General features: G+C 55.1%; 3 protein-coding genes across 4 annotated transcripts in view; all 3 read right to left on the bottom strand.

Moving 5' to 3' along the window:
- Positions 1-12,006, bottom strand: part of LOC104843365 (UDP-glucuronosyltransferase 2A2-like) — a 23,947-nt gene extending 11,941 nt beyond the window's left edge. Inside the window, exons 1-5 of one of the 2 annotated variants that reach the window (XM_010586268.1) lie at positions 11,967-12,006; positions 11,333-11,481; positions 10,979-11,107; positions 10,780-10,877; positions 10,464-10,600 (exon numbers count right to left, since the gene is read on the bottom strand). In XM_010586268.1, the coding sequence (XP_010584570.1) occupies positions 10,464-10,600; positions 10,780-10,877; positions 10,979-11,107; positions 11,333-11,480 (512 nt within the window). In that variant the 5' untranslated portion in view covers position 11,481; positions 11,967-12,006. Of the gene's footprint in view, positions 1-905; positions 1,642-10,463; positions 10,601-10,779; positions 10,878-10,978; positions 11,108-11,332; positions 11,482-11,966 lie in introns of those variants that run through there. The other variant, XM_010586269.1, reaches the window with a different exon arrangement.
- Positions 12,007-12,580: 574 nt separating this feature from the next.
- LOC104843363 (sulfotransferase family cytosolic 1B member 1-like) lies at positions 12,581-14,119 on the bottom strand. The gene is made up of 7 exons (XM_010586261.1): positions 13,971-14,119; positions 13,658-13,786; positions 13,441-13,538; positions 13,208-13,334; positions 13,026-13,120; positions 12,768-12,948; positions 12,581-12,693 (listed from the first exon to the last, which is right to left on the bottom strand). The coding sequence occupies exons 1-7, from the start codon at positions 14,116-14,118 to the stop codon at positions 12,581-12,583; spliced, it is 891 nt and encodes a 296-aa protein (XP_010584563.1). The 5' UTR covers position 14,119.
- Positions 14,120-16,610: 2,491 nt separating this feature from the next.
- LOC104827810 (sulfotransferase 1 family member D1-like) lies at positions 16,611-18,507 on the bottom strand. Its single transcript, XM_010561063.1, is given in 10 exon segments — positions 16,611-16,723; positions 16,847-16,996; positions 16,999-17,026; positions 17,109-17,203; positions 17,302-17,406; positions 17,409-17,427; positions 17,525-17,622; positions 17,731-17,856; positions 17,931-18,180; positions 18,268-18,507. Coding segments are annotated over 10 exon segments (1,224 nt in total).
- Between the last annotated feature and the right edge of the window lie 367 nt (positions 18,508-18,874).

Genomic DNA, 18,874 nt, shown 5'->3' with positions numbered 1-18,874 from the left:
GGGGAGGGAATGAGCAAGCGGCTGTATGGTGGCCAGTTGCCAGCTGGGGTTAAACCAGGACAGAAGCCAAGCTGAGATATCTTATCTGCTGTGCACATGACAACAGTTCGGTGTACTTGTGGAGTCCTGCGGCATGCAGGTATTTGCAGCCAATTGCACCTGAGAGATTTACAAGTGCTCTTTTTCATTAGCTCAGTGTGAGGTTAGTAGAAATGGCATGTTGATCACATGTGATTAATACTTCAATAAACATATTTTTCTACATACTCACTTAAAACAGTCCAGAAGAAAAGCCTGCAAAGGAAAACTTGTCACTTTCACTGTTTGCTTGTGGGTGGAGGGTGTGTTTTAAATAAAACTTGTTTTGTGGAGAGAGGATTGGCTTTATATGACTGGTGATGTAAGTGAAGTCTCTATTATAAAGCCACAATGCATTTCAGTATTGCTACTGAGGGTGGCAGGGTTGGTTCTTAATTGACCAGCTCCACCTTCCTTGTTGTGATGCTCTGGATTAGGAAAACAGCTCTGTTCCTGCTGCTTTCTGTGCAAGCTGTCACTGGAGGGGGAAATGTGTAAGCTGAGCTCCCTTGCTGAGGGCCCTATATGGTGTGGAAGTTGTTTCAACCTCCACATTAAAAATAATTACAGCAGTCAAATCCATCAATTGGGATGACCACTGATCCCCATCTCAATGCAATGGCATAGCAGCACAGCACCCTGACAGGGGAATGGGTGCAGCTAATAGACCCTGGTGGCCCACTCCCTTTTCCACATAAGGACATAATGAGACAAACTTCTTGCTGACCTCTCTCAGACCTTGACTTTGCGACCCTGCCAGGTTCCTAGCTGTGCAGGTTGTAAGGCAGGAGGCTGTGTAATGAGAAGTGAAGTAGCAGAAGGCTTACCTAAGACCTTGCTATAGTAGATATCCCATTCTCCCCAGTAGCTTTGGAAAATGTAGTCTTGCAGATGGTAAGACACGATGTTTTTTACTCTCTCACCGAAGGACATGTGGTCAGTGAGCTCGGACAGGGCTGCGGGCGTGTAGGACGGCGGGGCTGGCATCTTGCCGCAGTGCCTCTCCACGGTGGAGGCCGGGGAGAAGCGCAGCGAGTAGATGAAGGGGATGGCCAGCTTGAGAGCCAGGAGGTCCCCGCAGAGGGTCACCGGGTCTGACAGCAGCAGGTCATAGCTAGATCCCTGCAGATGGGCCATCAGCTCTCGGTTGGTTAGCACTGCATCACACATTAGCCTGTTCATCTGGTGCCAGTTTTTGGACAGTTTTCCCAGTTCCTTGTAAAACTGCCAGAAGGTCAAGGTGGTTGGCCTATTATTCAGCCACAGTGCCACTACACCCTCAATCAGGTTCTCAACAGTGTCTTTCCTGAAGGGCACATTATAGACCTCAAACTTCTCCGCAGCCTCAGCCCTGGGTTTAATGAAGAGGGAAGCATTGGATACCAGGACAGTAACGCCGTGCCCACGCCGGATGAGCTCCTCTATAACTATCTTCACGTTCAGCCAGTGGCTGCCTTCTGTTGGCCAGACCAACACATTCCCGCAGAAGACGGGCCCTAGAAAAGCGACCTGAAGGAGGAGCAGCTGGAGGTATTTCTTAGAGCCAGTGGCTTTTGTGGCCATGGCAGGATTAAGGGCTAGATAGCCTGGGAGTTTTCCGTTCCAGTTGGGAGTGTTGCACCTTTATGTTGTGTTTGATGGCTCTTTACTAGCACTTCTAGCAAAAGCAAGTTTGCTGTTGCACAGGTGGGGCCTTTAAAACCCACGTTTGGTCTTAGGTCTGAAAAGACAGAAAAGGATGCTTGGTGATTCGCTTTTGCCTTTCTGCCTTCTACCCTGTTAGCTTCCCCGTGAGGGAGCCCCTTTCCCTGGTTAGCAGGGTGGCAGCAATTCCTGCTGCTGTCAAAGGTCTGCCTTCAAACTACTCCCTTTGCACAAGAAGAATTTAATCCCTTGGTTTTTTATACTTTCTGTAGTTTTTCCAAGGAATCCTTACCATGAAATAAAAGCAAATAATGGGATCTCCTCTAGCTGTGTGACTACTGTATCAGTAAATGCTGGCAGATTTACTATAAGTATTAGCAAATAAGTGGCACTGCTGCCAATACTGGAGAATACCAAGATTTGCTGGAGAATGTACGACCACATCTGATTTTAAAATGCCTGTTTTCAATTGCAACAGCTGAGCCGTGGTAGCTGTATACTGTAATGCTTCTATTACTTATGGCAGCAAACCTACCTGTACTTAAAGATATATTTCTCTTATTCTGAGAGTTTCCCACCTTTCTCCACCTTTCTTTCCAGAAGCAGCACAGGGCTTACTTAGCTGACAGGCAGCAGTGCTACAGGGAGTGCTTACTTGAAGATATTGCTAGACTTGGGGCAACAGCCCCAGGCAACACAAGGTGGAGGGACACCTGTGATGGGACTAGCAGTGGCAAATGCTACCGTAGTCATCCTTAAGCCTCCTCAACCCTTCTACAGCCCTGTCCCTGCTGGTAAATAATATGAATTAGTGGCAGTCGTGCCCCAGCCCCTGTGGAGAGCTGCTGCCTCTCCAGGCTTCACCATTAATTCAAGCTGGTGCATCTTTACAGAGGAAGAAACTGCAAGTGAGCCAGTCCCCTGGGTATGCCAGCTCCGATACTCAAGCAAATTACTTGTTTTTCTGCCCTGAACTAGCGATGCCAGAGGCAGGCCAAGGAAGGAGAGGCCACAGGGTACATTTAAGTGACTGACTTGGAAGCAGCATCCTTTTTCAGGGTGAGGTGTTAGAAGTGTTGATGTTTCCCATGCTGAGAGAAGGCAGCAAATCGTTCATTTGGGTGATGATAATGCCAATAATAACATGTAGTTTGTTCTGGTATGTGACAGATGGTTTCCGACTGCTCCCAGACAACTCTTAATGCAGGGAGCTCGTTGCTACTGTCTAGGGCATATCACCACCAACCTGAAGATGTTATGGGCTCAGCTCAGGTGTCTAACCATGGATCTGGGGCCCTCCTGGGCCCTAAAGGTGCTTCTCAGAGCAAACCCCACATCTTCTGGGGTGGCTCTCACTTGGAAAGTCAGCACTTGATTGTAAGGTGCTGTGTCCTGGAAGGAGCTCTTAACCACCAGGAGCCAAAATGACAACTAAAACCCATGCATATAATGATACACTCGATCCAACACAATTTGGGGAATGAATGCCATGCAGCAAGAAACTCTTACCTAGCGGAGTCTTCCAAGGTACGTAAGCATCGTGCTCTGAGTTGCAAGGTGCAATTTGCTACACCGGTTTGCTTCTGTTTCTTGCTGTTCACCTGCTCTGTGCCTGGGCTGCTCTGGCAAGGTTGGGTATCAGGCAGAAGGAGCTTAAATAAGTTACTCTCTGAACTGGGCTTTTCAAAAGGAAGAAGTAATACAATATGGGATGATCACAAAAAGGCATGTATTCTGGGATTATTCATTGCTTTGTTATGCTCCAGTAATTTAACAGTCAAGATGGTCTTCCCCATGCTAGGGTATATTATAATGTTATTACAGAGCTAGATACTCAGAAGGACTGTGCATCCTGTAGCTCAGAAATCTGGTGTCTGACTGTTAAAAAGATTTTTCACTCCCTTTAGGGTCTCAGCTGGCAAAACAAAATTGTTTGTTAAGTAATAGACTTGTTTATAAACTGTCCACAGGAACAAAGAGAAAATCCTGTGGTTTGTTTGCAGTGTTTTTTGAAAGTTGGCATGTTACCTGGGCTGGGTGTGTGGCCTTTGATTCTGGAGATCTAGGCAAGTTTTTAATGACCTGAAAATATAGGAATCTAAAAATGCACCTCCATGGTTTTTAAATATTGTCCATAATCTTCAACCTGACTTTTTCTAAACCCTCCGAATTCAGGGCAATTAGGCCAGCATGTTTCAACAGTAATTGGGCCTTACAGCTAGGAGTTTCACTACGATCTCTCCATGGACCTTTGTATTCACGATAATATCTTTTTTCAGGCTAATTTACCTTATGTGGGAAAGTCCTATAAGAAACTTAAAGTTTTTCCAGCAACTACTGAAAGGCCATGTTCATGTGGGTTAGGGCAGATGGGAACTTGGGTTTCCTTTCTAACCCCTCAGTAACTAATTCCTCCATAGCAAATGAGAGCTATTACTAGGAGAACCAGAGGGTTCAATTTGTGATGTTTTCATGGCCAGCTTTTAAAGATGATACTCAGATTACTCTTAATGTGGAGAAGATAAGCATTTTGAGAGGATTAAAGGACAAAACCCAACAAATAAAAGAAAAGCAGGCCTGAAGAAAGTAGATGGTGTTAAGTGTCTGTATTTCACACATCTAGCATTACTAAGTAGAAGTGCTGCAGACACTGATGCAACCTCCAGCCTTGTTAAATAATGACAGGCTTTTCAAGGCAAAGGTGAGTTATGCAAAAGTTAGGCAATACAAGGTAGTGTTTTCCACATACAGGTCTCTTTGCTGTTTTGCTGAATGGGGGTTATGGTGTACATGGCACCTTTATTTCTAGAAAACCTTGATGCCAGCCAGCACCTCAAAAATTCAGTGCCAGGGTAGAAAAGGGAAGCTTTTACCCTGAGAAGCCCTGAATGACTGTGGTTTTCCTGTCACTTACTGCAATAAAGCAGCTTCTGGACTGAAGGGAGACTTGAAAGACTTGACTACCTCTTTTTTTTGGGGGGGGGAGGGGGAGGGGGAAGGCTGGATGGGGAAAATATCAAGGTTGGCTCATCCCTGAGTACAGAGAAGTGAGTTGATTGAGCAAGTTTGCAGAGGCACGTGTGCAAGTGCTCAGTAAAACTCCTACTTTCCTGTAATCCCCAGGGGTAATAGGGAAACTCAGGCAAAGGTTAATGAGCTGAAATAGCCTTACCATAACCACCTTTCTCAGCTAAATTGTATCTTTATAGCTCTACCTTGCAGCTGTAGGACAAAAATACCACGGGCTAGGTTTATAGCATTTCAATTGCTCTTATTGATTCAGTTTAAGATCTCACTGCTGTTGCAATGGTGCAGGGGCACCTTGGCATGTAAGTGTATAGACACCAGGGTGGCTTGAACTGGAGCCGTTTCCACTCTGCAATGCCAAAAAAAAAAAGAAATGAGAGAAGGTCCAGGCCAAGCTTTCTGTCCCTGCTAGGAATTGTGCATTTTTGGTGGAGAAGAGGTGCTGCACCCTGTCTTTGCCAGCTCTGCAGTGAGGTGCAGCAGCAGAGACTTGCCAAAGCTGCCTGCGGATACGGCACACCCCTGTCTTGCCAGCATCCATCCAATGCAAATCTACAAATACTGAGGGTATAGACGTGGTGGGTCTCGTCTAATGGCTCACGAGCCTGAAAGGGGCAGTTGCTGTCTCCCTCCCACCTTCTCATGCATGTTTACTGCTCATGCTCCCATGCCAAGCTTTTCCCTGTGCCAGGTCAGCTTGCCACTGATGTATTTTAGTGGATTAGTTTGCTGCTGGGTGTCCTGGTTTCAGCTGGGATAGAGTTAATTGTCTTCCTAGTAGCTAGTACAGTGCTATGTTTTGAGTTCAGTATGAGAAGAATGTTGATAACACACTGATGTTTTCAGTTGTCGCCAAGTAGTGTTTAGACTAAGTCAAGGATTTTTCAGCTTCTCAACCCCAGCCAGTGAGAAGGCTGGAGGGGCACAAGAAGTTGGCACAGGACACAGCCAGGGCACCTGACCCAAACTGGCCAAAGGGGTATTCCAGACCATGGGACATCATGCCCAGTATATAAACTGGGGGGGGTGGGGGCAGGAGAATCGCCACTCAGGGACTAACTGGGCGTCAATCGGCGGGTGGTGAGCAATTGCACTGCGCATCATTTGTATATTCCAATTCTTTTATTATTACTATTATCATTTTATTAGTGTTATCATTATCATTATGAGTTTCTTCTTTTCTGTTCTGTTAAACTGTTCTTATCTCAACCCACGAGTTTTACTTCTTTTCCCAATTTTCTCCTCCATCCCACTGGGGGTGGGAGGGGAGGGGGGGGTGAGCGGCTGCATGGTGTTTAGCTGCTGGCTGGGGTTAAACCACGACCCTGGGCCAGGGAGGAGCTGGACAAAGACCAGGCTATCATGGAGCAGGGGTCCCCCTGAATGGTTGGCCAGCACCCCTCGAGCCACGTAGTAATGTATTCACATGCTACAATGCATTTGTGTGTCTATAGCTCTGCAGGGGAATGAAAACTAGACGGAAATCCCTGCTAAATTTTTACTCAATCCGCCAATTGTACACAACCATGCTGCTGTACTGTAGATTCTTGCTGGCTTTCTGGTCTAAAAAAGAAATTTGTAAGTAGAGCAAAGTTCATTTCTGGCCAGGGGAAATTTATCAGAAATAACTTTTTCTTACTTGGATGCAGCCTGCCCAAGGTCCTAAGCCACATCGGTGTCTTGGAGGAGTGAAGCTTTGCTGTTTGACACTGGAAAGCTGCTAGCACAAGGTTTGTACCTGGGCCTCGGTACACAAGCGGTACACCTGCCACTTAGTCCCCAGAGGTATATCCATGTGGAAAGTCTGCACCTCGGCCTTGGCACGCGTCCTCAGAGACAGCCTCCTTGCCGGCATTGCCTGTGACCACAACTCCTCTTGTGTTTCAGCACGCAGGGAAGGCAGAGACTGCTTTTCTTCTGATATTACAGGTTTGGAGCTGACCCATTGCGGCTTGGTCTCGGATGCAGAGGGGAGCACTTCATCTGCTGCTAACTGGAGTGTGGAGGGGTGTTTCTGCACGTCTGTCTGGGAGGCAAATGGAGGCACCCCCTCCGCTCCCAGGAAGTCAGGTCTGGAGGTTTGGACTTGGGCTTCACCTCTTAACTGTGAGGGATGCCATTTCAGCCCTGGGGGTACTTCACCAGGATAGGTTTGTGTTTCCTCCGCTGTTTGCACTGGAGGCATGGGTGGGATTTCAGCTGGGGCTGCTGTATCCCGCAGTGTGGGGTGTCGGGGTGTTTCAAGGCTGGAGGTGTGAGAGGGGGGAACATTCTCGGCTTTGGATGTCATCAGCTTGGATGTCTGGACCTCTGCATGAGATGTGGGAGCACCCTTGGCCACGCTTACTGTGAACATCAAGGACTTCCCCTGAGCTCCTGCCCCTAAGCCAGCTGAAAACCCCTCCTGTGGTCCATGGCTCCGCTCCTGGGTGTCTGCGCGCAGCCATGAGAAGGAAGGCTCCTCCGTCCCTGCCACGGCTTTCACCCACCATGTGCACACCTTGGCATCGACAAGCAGCGGGAAGAGAGGCACTGGGTTCATATCAAGGGATTCAAAGTCCTGCGTTTACAAGGGTGTTTATGAGGGAGCTGCACTCATCCTGTCCTAATTTGCCAGATGGGGCTTTTAAGGGCAAAGTTACTTCTGCAATCACCCCTCTGGCCTCATAACCAAATACTTGTTTCTTTCCCAGGGTCTTAGCAGTTTGGGTCCACACAAAACTTCTGGGGCACAGCAATTTAGCCTCCCCTAGCTGGCTATGTTGCATGTCTTCAGCTGCTAACAAGGACCATATCTACAACAGGAAGGGCAGCTGCTGTTAAGATTGCACTTTGAACCCAGGGGACAAAAGATATAAATAAAAAAAAAAAAGGTTCTCATTAAGAGTAGTGAATGAAAGCACTTCCAGAAGCATGTTTGATGCCCCTGTACATTTCACAGGAGCTGCTATCTGAATTATGAAGAGGAAAGAAGTGTCATTAGAAAGTCATCTAACAGACCAGAGATGCTTTGGGGAAACAAGAAACAAATCTGTGTGCTTCCACAAAAATGGAAACAAATTGCAAAGCTGAGGGAGGCTGTGTTGTGAAGAAAGCCTATAGAGTCCTGAAGGATCAGGAAGGTCAATGTGGATGAATTGCTGGTAGTATCTCAGTGCATGAAGTAAGGGACCTCAAAAAACCCACAAGTTGTGGGGGAAAAGCAAATCCCCAGGGGAGTTACAGTGTACCAGGGGATGTGGTGGATGTCACGAGAGTCAGGGTTTTGAAGGTAGATTTGTAGGAGACAAAACTACAGAGTGACCAGACACAAGGAACCACATCTGGCTCACGAGCTCCTTTCCTACATGGCATCTTGTCTGTATGACAGAAGTGGCTGAAGCCACCTCTCGCCAGTTCAGGTATCTCTGCTCCTGTAATTACCTGGATTATTTTTACCATCTCCTCTTCTGGCATCTCTGGCTCAGTTTGGTTTGTACTGAGACTGCAAGGTAAGTGGGGACAGCTGAGGTTCAGAGCCTGTAACAAATCACAAAAACCAAGCAGTACACAAACTGCATCATACAACACAAAGACGCTCCCAGCATCTGAGACAGAACTAGAAACCATGTGCAATTATTTTATTATGACTTAAAATAACATTTCTTCCAATGACGGATCACGGTTTTGTATCTTCTCTTTTTCTCCTTGTTTTGTCCCCACACATCCAAGTAGGTAAGACCTATCTCTGCTGCAACGCCCACCACCCCCACTTGTGTTGGGTTTGTGGTACCTAATGGACAGACTCCAAGGATTTTGCTGCATGATGGGATGTAACTCAGTTTTGCTGTCTGTATTGCTGGACAGGTCCCACCTGACTGTCAGTCTCATCCCTGGAGAACAGCGGAACTGTTTCACATCCGATAGCCCCTGTTTCAGTGCTGGGATGTGCCTGGCTGCATCCCTGTCAACCTTGCCTGTCCCCCAGGTCGCCAATAATTTTTTTTAACCTCTTGGCCTTGTTCACCCACTCCTGGGAAAGAAATCACATGCTCCGTGCCTACGAGCAATGAATATTTCCTCCAGGTTGCAGGCAAGCTTTTCTTGCATGTGTACCAAACTGAAAAGAAGATGATGAACATGGCCAGGAGAGGTCGGCATCTGAGGAACTGGGACCCAACAACCATCCGACTTAGTTTCCTCTTCCTAAAATGATTGCAACATAAAACCAATGATTTTAAAAGCACCAGCTTTTAACAATGCTGTTCCAGCTCCCTGACTGCATCATACGCTGCAGTGTGCCCTTTAGCTGTGGTTTTTCTGGCCACGGTGGGAGGGGGACTAGCCCAGAGGACCCTTTCCTCTGACCCCTGGGGACCCACCGTACCTGCTGGGTGATGTGGTTGTGGGGAGACTGGCACAGCATAACAGCTTCCAGGTCCCTGGGAGCCCCACAGCACAAAAGCAACAGGCAAAATCCTTCTTTTGCCTCTAGCTTCGTTGCTCCTGGGTGGAAAGATTGGTGCAAAGCTTCCCGGGCTGCCTGCATCCCCCAGCCACCCTGGGGCTGGTTTTATCCCTATCCCATTCACCTCATCTCTTCCACACGGCCCCAGCAGCAAGGAGGGGGCATGGCCATCACCGTGCCCTGTCCTGTCCAGTCCCCCCCAAAGTGTGACATCAGCACAGGGGGTTCTGAGGTAGGAGGCAGTGGGTGCAGGACCCTATGTGAGCCCTGGCCATGGTGGAGATGCACATGTGGAAGCTGCCAACAACGTTTCTTCATTGCATGCTAGAAACGCCTCTGTACCGCATACTGCCTTTTTTATTCCTCCAAAAAAAGGTGCACAGGTGTATCTCCCATGCATGTCCTGGCTGGGCTATGTGGGCCTGGGGCGATGTGAGGTGGGATGAGGCTTCGCAGCACATTGTAGCAATGCAGTAGTTTCCACACAGCTGCAAATTTGGGAGAAAGATGCAAAAATAAAGCTCTTTATTTTTGCAAAAGTCCCTCTGGTGCAGGGAGGCCGGTGAGACACAGGCAGGCTGGGGTGGTGCTGGAGATGCTGCGGGGGAGCAGGACTGGGGGGGGGGGGGGGGGCATCCAGCGATGCTTCCTCAGATCTGGGTGCAGAAGAAAAGGTCAGTGCCCGACATCTTCTGCACGTAGTCCTGGTCGAAGCGCTCACTCTGGGCCACGGTGAAATGGTTCTTCCAGTCTCCAACAGTGCCTGGGGCCGGGCGAGACAGGGCTCAGCGGAGGCCAGGGGGGACGATGTGCCAGGAGCCCCCCGGGGCCACTCACCTTTGCGCATGAAGGGGGAGATGCCCTGGTCCATGAGGTGGGAGGGCACCATGCTGTAGTTGGTGGTGGGGTTGTCCCGCATGGCATCAAAGGAGGTGTGTCGGGTCATGGTGTCCAGCGCCGCCTCCGGCAGCTCCCGCCCCAGGAACTGGGCCACCTTGGCAATCTCCCGGCGGAGGTCCTGTGGGACACAGGCCGACGCTCACCCCTCCTGACGCCCCCCCAGACCCCACACCACCGTCCACCCTGGTGCCCCACCTCCTTCAAGTCCTCATAGAAAAGGTAGAGGATGGGGTGATCCTTCCTCCGTTCCCAGTAGCCCTTGACATGGTCGTACCAGGAGCCATATGCCACTGCATGGGGTGAGCAGCCAGAGGGCTGTCAGTGGGTGACAGCACCCTGCAGGGTCCCCAAATGCACTCACAGGTGCCCTGTCCCACCTCTGCCAGCCATGAACTCCTCCAGGTACTGGGCCCATGTCCCAGGGTGCGGCTCGAACTTGTTCATCAGGTCAAAGTGGTAGAAGGAGACGGCCACGTCCTTGGCGTTGCGCCCTACGTAGACCATCTGCAGAGAGGATGTGGGGTACAAGGGGCAGCCCCAGGACCCCCAACAGGGGGGGATGCTCCAGCCCCTAGGGCTCCCAACACCATTTAGGATGCTGGAGGGAGCAGTGGGGGATCCTGCCCCAGGGGAACAGGTGGACTGCAATACCCCCTGAGGAAGAGACCAGCGCTGGGGGTTACCTTGCAGCGGTTTTCCCAGAAGGATTTGGGCAGGATCTGTGTGGGCAGGTGGGTCTTCACCACACGGGGTGAGGGCATGGTGGCCAGCAGGTCCGTCCCTGGGGGACCCCAAAGCACATCCCCAGCAGGCCCTCGGCGGAGTCACCCTGGGCTCAGCCCCCAGTGGGGTGCCCGCGGCCAAGCCCCCACACCCCGCTACCTGCTGGCATCTCCCCGGGGGCAGAGAACTCCAGCATGGGCACCCTCTTGGTGATAATGTCCCGCTTGCACTTCTCGGGGTCGCCGCCTTGCAGGATCATGTCCACGATCTCGCTGACCCAGGTGGTGCCTGAGGAAAGCAACCCACCAAGGGGGTGGACAGGGAGGTGTTGGGGGGCTCAGCACTGACAGCCCCCCGGACCCCAACCGGGCGGCATGGGGGCGAAGGGAAATCCCACATGGCTCTGTCCTGACAGCCCCGAATGTCCTGCAACCCCCCAGGCAGCAGGTCCCAGCCGTACAACACACTCACCCGCCCAGCACCACCACATCTGGTGGCCGTGGGGACACTCACCGGATTTGGGGAAGGTGACCACCACGATGTCCTCGGGGCGGCTCTGGAAGTTGTCGATCCGCTCCCAGTCATGGGCAAAGGCGTTGACCATGGGAATGCCGTGCACCATGTGCCAGGGCTGCCGCAGGTAGGTGTCCAGATTGGCCATCCTGCCGGGGAGGGGGGCAAGTGGGGGGCTGGCCGGTGCAGGGGGGGGCCCTCGCCCTCCCACGGTGGCCACTGGCCAGGGCAGTGCAGGCACCTGGCACTGTACCTGCCCGGGGAGCGGCAGTGACACTGCCTGTGCAGGGACCGGAGGTCACCGCAGCCCTACCGCTGCACCCACAATGGGAATGGGGGTCCCATCTAGGGGTGCAGGAGCCCACCCTGTGCCTCAGTGAGGGCTGGGGGGTGCCCGTGGGGTGCCAGTGTCATCCAGGCCAGGCGCTTCTCCGCCTGCCTCAGCACCCCAGGGGAGAAGGGAACAGGGTCCCCTGGGTTATTGCAGCAGCCCCCAGCCCAGGGAAAGGTTTAGGGGTGATGACTGCACCCCAAAGTACCCCAAACCCACTGCCCTGGACCCCACAGCACACGGCTCCAAGCAGCTGAGCATGGGCAGCGTGCCCAGATGGCACCCGCAGGGCACCCAGCTCACCTAATGCTGTGCCGCTCTGCGCCGGGAGGGTGACGGCAGAGGACAGGGAAACACGGGGCCCCACAGTGTTTTTTACAGGCAGGAGAAGGGAAGAGGCAGGGCCGGTGAGGGCAGCAATGTTTGCCAGCTCTGCGGCTGCCGGGAGGGAGGAGCGAGCACGGGGAGAAGCCAGTGGCCGCTGATCTCCCTGTGGGGCCGTGGTGGACATCTCCGGACCCACCAACCCCACCCACAGGTCCCAGCCTGTGTCCCCCCGACATGGGGATGGGGAGGCTGCCTCTTGCTGCCCGCGCCCAGCTGGCACCTTCCCTGCACACAGTTTTGCCAGAATCCTCTGCAATCCTGCAAGATCCTGGCAGCAATCCCCCCACCACGGCAGCCAAGGGGACATGGGGTGGCACTGGCTTGTCCCCAACCCGAGGAGAGGCCAGCAGCCCCAGGGTACGGCTGGGTTGGGTTCAGCACAGGCACAGGGCAGTGAGCATCCCATGGGGGGGTATCAGAGAGGACATTTTATTTCTCTCCAGCAGTCCCAGGAGAGGGGAAGGAGCCCCCAGCGTGGTGGCGGTGCCATTGGCATGGATTGGATTTGGGGGGCGTCCAGTGGTGCCTCCTCAGATCTGGGTGCAGAAGAAAAGGTCAGTGCCCGACATCTTCTGCACGTAGTCCTGGTCGAAGCGCTCACTCTGGGCCACGGTGAAATGGTTCTTCCAGTCTCCAACAGTGCCTGGGGCCGGGCGAGACAGGGCTCAGCGGAGGCCAGGGGGGACGATGTGCCAGGAGCCCCCCGGGGCCACTCACCTTTGCGCATGAAGGGGGAGATGCCCTGGTCCATGAGGTGGGAGGGCACCATGCTGTAGTTGGTGGTGGGGTTGTCCCGCATGGCATCAAAGGAGGTGTGTCGGGTCATGGTGTCCAGTGCCGCCTCCGGCAGCTCCCGCCCCAGGAACTGGGCCACCTTGGCAATCTCCCGGCGGAGGTCCTGTGGGACACAGGCCGACGCTCACCCCTCCTGACGCCCCCCCAGACCCTACACCACCGTCCACCCTGGTGCCTCACCTCCTTCAAGTCCTCAGAGAAGAGGTAGAAGATGGGGTGATCCTTCCTCCGTTCCCAGTAGTCCTTGACGTGGTCATACCAGGAGCCATATGCCACTGCATGGGGTGAGCAGCCAGAGGGCTGTCAGTGGGTGACAGCACCCTGCAGGGTCCCCAAATGCACTCACAGGTGCCCTGTCCCACCTCTGCCAGCCATGAACTGCTCCAGGTACTGGGCCCACGTCCCAGGGTGCGGGTGCAGCTTGTTCATCAGGTCAAAGTGGTAGAAGGAGACGGCCACGTCCTTGGCATTGCGCCCCACGTAGATCATCTGCGGAGAGCTTGGTGACATGTCGGGACTTGCAAGGTCCTGGCAGGGCAGGTCCCCCCCTTATCTCTGCTGGGTCCCTCCAGGTGTGTCCTCTCCAGCCTGTTACGTTGCAGCGGTTTTCCCAGAAGGATTTGGGCAAGATGTGAGCTGGGATGTGGGTCTTGATGATGCGAGGAGACGCCATGGCCTCCAGCTGCTCTGTGCCTGCAAAGGAGATTTCCCCCAGGAGCGCTCACACTGCTGGCAGGGTGGGCCCCCCCCAAAACAAGCCTGCCCCCCATGCAGCACCCGCTGCCTCCCACCACCCCCTGCCACTCTGCTACCTGCTGGCATCTTCCCGGGGGCAGCGAACTCCAGCATGGGCACCCGGTTGACAATGGCATCCCGCTTGCATTCTTCAGGGTCACCACCTTTCAGGATCATGTCCGCGATCTCGCTGACCCAGGTGGTGCCTGGCGAGGAGAGGTCGGGCATCTGGCTGGTGCCATTCCCACCGAAGCCCCGTCTCAGGCACCAGAGGGGCACCGTCCGCCAGCATTGCCTTTCGGCATTCCCCCAGGTCCCAGCCCGGGGGGGCTGCAGGCTGTTGCCTCCCTCCCCGAGCGCTGCCCCTCTCCGGTGCCCAGGGACGCTCACCAGATTTGGGGAAGGTGACCACCACGATGTCCTCGGGGCGGCTCTGGAAGGTGTCAATCCGCTCCCAGTCATGGGCAAAGGCGTTGACCATGGGAATACCGTGCACCATGTGCCAGGGCTGCTGCAGGTAGGTGTCTGGATTGGCCATCCTGCTGGGGACAGGGATGCAGGGGGGGGGGCTGGCTGGCAGTGGGGAGCACCACGGGGACACCTCATTCCCTGGGGTCTGCAAAATCCCTGCTGCGCACAGCCATCCCAGCCATGGGAAGGAATCTGTTGCCCTGCTTGCTGGCATCCCAGGAGGTGGCATCTACCTCTGTGGGGATTTTGGGGGCTGCAGGGATCTTGGAGGGGCACGGCTGGCCCTGGTGGGCTCAGGTCAGCACAGGTAGTAGGCAGCTGCCTGTACCAAGCTGGCAGCACTGTTCCTGGGGTGTAAAAGCTCGCAAGGGCTTTGCTGGCTGGGGTTTCAGGCTGCTTTCTGCTGGCCCCCAGCCGTTGCACAACGGCACAGGGAAGCCCAGCTTGGGGGAGATATGTGAGGGTTTGAAGGAGATGGGAACACGGACCAGGGCTTGCAGGACTCTCCACAGGATACATTTCCACCTGATGGCCAGGACAGAAACACTGGAGATGCCGGCTGTGAAACCCCCATGCCATAATTTTTGGAGAGAGGCTTTGTGGCTCGCCTCTGTCTCCCAGCGGTTTGCGAGGACACCGAGCCCCTCCAAGCCCCCCTGTACCCCCCATGCAGGTGCTCTGCTTGTGAGGCCAGGGCACCCCAAACCGGGCTGAGCCCCTTGACCACGGCCAGGGTCTCCCCCTTACCTGCCTCTTCATGGGGCTCTCTGGCAGGGAGGAGGCAAAGCTTTGCCCACAGCCTGGGAAGGATTTGTTATTTTTCCCTTCCCTGTGTGGAAGATGGAGGCGCAGGGAGGTGCCAGGGAGGTGGACATCATTAGGGAAGGGACCCGGCGCAACCTGGTCCCGGCGCTGTGGAGCGAGGAGCGCAGGGAAGGGGTGAGTGGGGATGGGGACGCAGGCCCTCTGGGAACGGTCCCCAGACACCTGTGATGAGCTGTGCTGTGCTCAGCACCCCCCCGGTAAACACACAGATGGGGGGAGGGGGGCGGCAGGAATCACAGCTTCCCTCTCCACCCGCAGTGGCAAAAGCAGGGAGGAAATCCCAATCCACAACCCAGGGGGTTTGAACATCACCCTGTCCCTATCCAGGCGTCACCCCCATGGATGTCCCCAGCTCCTCACACTGGTGCAGGTCTTGCTAGTGGAATGTGGGAGTCAGGCTTTGGTTATCCCCACACCCTCCCCAGGCACTCAAATATGGGTCCAAAGTTTGCAGGGTTGCACAGCACCAGTGCAGCCAATATCGTGCTTCTGGGAAAAGGGTTTAAAGGCGCCTGTGGTGGTGAAATGCTCCTCTTTACCTGCTTCCCACGGGCGAGCTCGAGCTGGGAGTGAGCAGGGAGGGCAGGAGAGATGGCAGCCAGGCAGGGGCAGCTTGCCTGTTTGCAACCTTGAGAAAAACATCCCTGATTTGTCCCCAGAGCCAAGTTCCCGGTGAGGCAGGACAGGCCATGTCAGGCGCTTGGGTGTTTTGCTGGCAGGGACATGCCCTCCCTGCCCATCCAGCTGTACATATGCCAGCAAAACTGGCAGTGTGTGCAAACCCTGCAGGCAAAGCCAGGAGCTGGGGAAGCCCAGAGATCTCCATTGGCATTTAATTAGATGCATGGAAAGGATTTATTCCTGTGGGAGAGCTTCCCTTATAGCACTGCTGCTCTTTAGGAGTCAGATGTGGGTTGCATCTCTTTGGGGATGAAGCAAGCTTACAAGACTGCCTTGCCAAAAAGCTGCAATCTTGGAAATTCAAGAACAGGCTGGAAACGGGGCATAACTGGGGAATCTGGGGCTCTAAAGCAAACCCCTTCCCCCAGTGGCATGGGGACTGGTTTGCTCCAGCCATGTCTGAGAAAGGGCTGGGCACAGCCAGGTTGGAGATTGCAGAGTGGGTTCCCCATTTGGCAAGAGCTGTGATGTTGCTGCCAATACACCGGTGGGGAGGTGTTTCCCTTTGGCTTTGCTCTGCAAACCATGGGCTGACACGCTCCGGCGGGGCCAGGGAGCCTGGGGCGAGCCCTGCCACCGCCCACTCTGTCAAGAAACTTGTCACAACCCAGAAGCATGAAAGCTCCTGTGCACACAAAAGCTGTGAGGGCAGTGGGTTCACCAGCGCTTCGGGGGTTTTCCACTCTTCACTGATCTTTGCTCCCTCCAGATGCCTTGGTAGGATGGAGCTGGTGTGGCCCAAGGCGTTGGGGGCCAGCAGTGGTCTTTGGTAGGATGCCCACCCTTGGTGATGCCTGGCCACCACCAGCTAAAAATCTACCATGCACACCCACCCTCCCACTCACTGAGCATGGGAGTGTCCCCAGCCACTGTCCTGGATTTGGGGGGTTCAGCCCCCTCACCTTTCCCCACAGGCAATGGCTTGCCCTCCACTTATCCCAATTTATCACAGGGGGGAAAGCGAATTGGCACAAGAATGCTCTGTCCAGACCCACCCTCCCCGCCAGGGGAGTGGGGAGAAGCAGAGCCCCCCCAGGAAGGGGGATGAGCCCCTCACGCCTCCATCTGGAAGTTGAGGTTGGAGCCTGCCATGTGCTCCTGGTAGTGCTGGTCAAAATGCTTGTTTTGGGCCATGGTGCAGTGGTTCTTCCAGTCCCCAGTGATCCCTGGGGGCAAGAAAATGAGTGGGGCAAATCCTGATACCCCCAAAATACTTGCAGCCGTGAATAGGGACTGCAATACAGCCCAGGGACACCTGTCCCAAAGCCTCCACTGCTGGCCAACCCCACCTTTCCAGAGGAAGGGGGAGAGGCTGTGGTCCATCAGGGTAGTGGGCATGGTCTCGTAGTCAGCAGCAGGGTTCTTCTTCATCTCCTGCAAGGAGGTGTGGTGGACCATCCTTGCCACCGTCCCCTCCACCACCTCCTTGCCCAGAAATTCAGGATCTTCTGCACCTCCTGCCATGGGTCCTGCAGGGTGGCTGTCATGGGGAGGCTGGCAAAAAGCCTGGGGGGGACAACTGGGCTACCCTCCCCTCCATCCCTCCCTCACCTTCTTCATGTCCTCATAGAAGAGGTAGAGGAGTTGCTCCTCCTGCTTCTTCTCCCACCAGCCCCACACGTGCTCATACGAGGACCCGTAGGCCACTGCAGGATGCAGTCAAGGGGTTAGCCAAAAAGTGGCATGGTGAGGAACACCCTCCCCACGGTGTTTCAGGATGGGCACCCTGGGGCTCAGCCCCCACCTTTGCCACCCATGAAGGTCTCCAGGAACTCACCCAGTGTGCTGGGGTCAGGGTGCATCTTGGCCATCTCGTAGAAGTAGTAGTGGGAAAAGATGACATCTTGGGGTTGTGGGCCATGTAGATGACCTGGGGACAGTTGAGGATGTGGTTGGGAGGTGCAGAGCAATGCCCTCCTCCCTACCACCTGGATGGGGAGAGAAACGGGGGGCACCCACAGTGTTACCTTGCAGTTCTTGTCCTGGAAGGAGGTCAGGAGGAGCTGGACCAGGAGATGGGTCTTCACCAGCTGCAGGGACAGGGTTTTCTCCAGCATCTCGATGCCTGTGGGACAGGGGGCTTAGCAGTGTGAACCCCAGGACCCTCACCCCCACCCCAGCTCAGCCCCCTCCCCACACAACCCAAGGGGGGCAGCCGGGCTGGGAGACTCACTTCTCGACATCTTGGGGGCCTTCATTTCCAGGAAGGGCACCCAGTTGACGATGGCATCCCATTGGCACTTCTCCACATCGCCGTCGTGGTATATCTCATCCAGGATCTTGCTCAGCCACGTCGTGCCTACAGCACAGGGAAAGTGTTGCAAGGGCTGGCGTCACCCTGTCCCACCTGCACCCTTCCCCAGGGCCACTCACCCGATTTGGGGTTGGTGGCGATGAGCAGGTCAGCTGGCCGGACTTGGAAAGCCTCCACCTGTGGCCAGGCCTTGACAAAGCACTTGTAGAGGGGGCTGCCATGGAGGCCGCCCAGCTCCCCCCTGACCACGTCTTCCCTCCCCGTGGCCGACGGCGGGCGTCCGTGGTGCCGGCTGTCCTCCCCACCGGCAGCTGCCGCGACCTCGGGACCAGCTGGATTCTGTGGTGGGACCGCGTCCAGGGCAGCACCCTGTCAGCCGAAGTCCACCCCGGATCGCATGCGGCGGAGTGCCGGCGGGGTGATGCCCCATTCCCCGGCAGGACACCGCTGCGAAACTTTCGGTGCCAGCCGTGAGGGGCCAGGAAGGGAGCCCGGCGTCGCCTCTGCTTCCGCCCGGCCACTCTTCTCCCCCTGCTTCAGCCCCTTTAATGGCTGCCGCGGGGTTTCGGAGCGCCGGGACAGCTCTGCCACCCGCGGCACCACCATCCTCCGCCGTCGGCCGTACCCGCCGTGTTCTGCGGGCACTGGTCGGCAGCACGGCTGGCCCCAGGAGCCTCGGCTCCTCTGCCCTCCCATCCCTTCCCCAAGCGGTAATGGTTAACGAAAGCCGGCTGGGCCAAGGGCCACGGAGGGTGGGAAGCAGGTTTAAAGGGCCAACGGCCGAGGCGTGAGGGTGTTTTTGGGGTGGGCATCCCCCGGGGAGCCTGTGGGGCCTCCCTGACCCCCATCCCAGCTGGTCACTGGCAAAGGAGAGGCAGACGCAGACATGTTATAGGCAGGCACGTGGGCGAGTAGCCTGGCGGGGGGGCAACGGCGTTGTGGGGTGAGGGCGGGACGGGTGTCGCAGAGCGCCCAGGCGGGTCGCGCCCGGGCGCCATGACGGTCTCACCGGTGACGGCACGGAGGGGGCCGCGGTGCCGCTCGGCGGCCGCCAGGGGGCGCC

This window comes from Haliaeetus leucocephalus, unplaced genomic scaffold (genome assembly GCF_000737465.1).
Source record: "Haliaeetus leucocephalus isolate CR32 unplaced genomic scaffold, Haliaeetus_leucocephalus-4.0 Scaffold140, whole genome shotgun sequence".
Taxonomy (NCBI): Eukaryota; Metazoa; Chordata; class Aves; order Accipitriformes; family Accipitridae; genus Haliaeetus; species Haliaeetus leucocephalus.
This window is presented reverse-complemented; position numbering and strand designations above follow the sequence as displayed.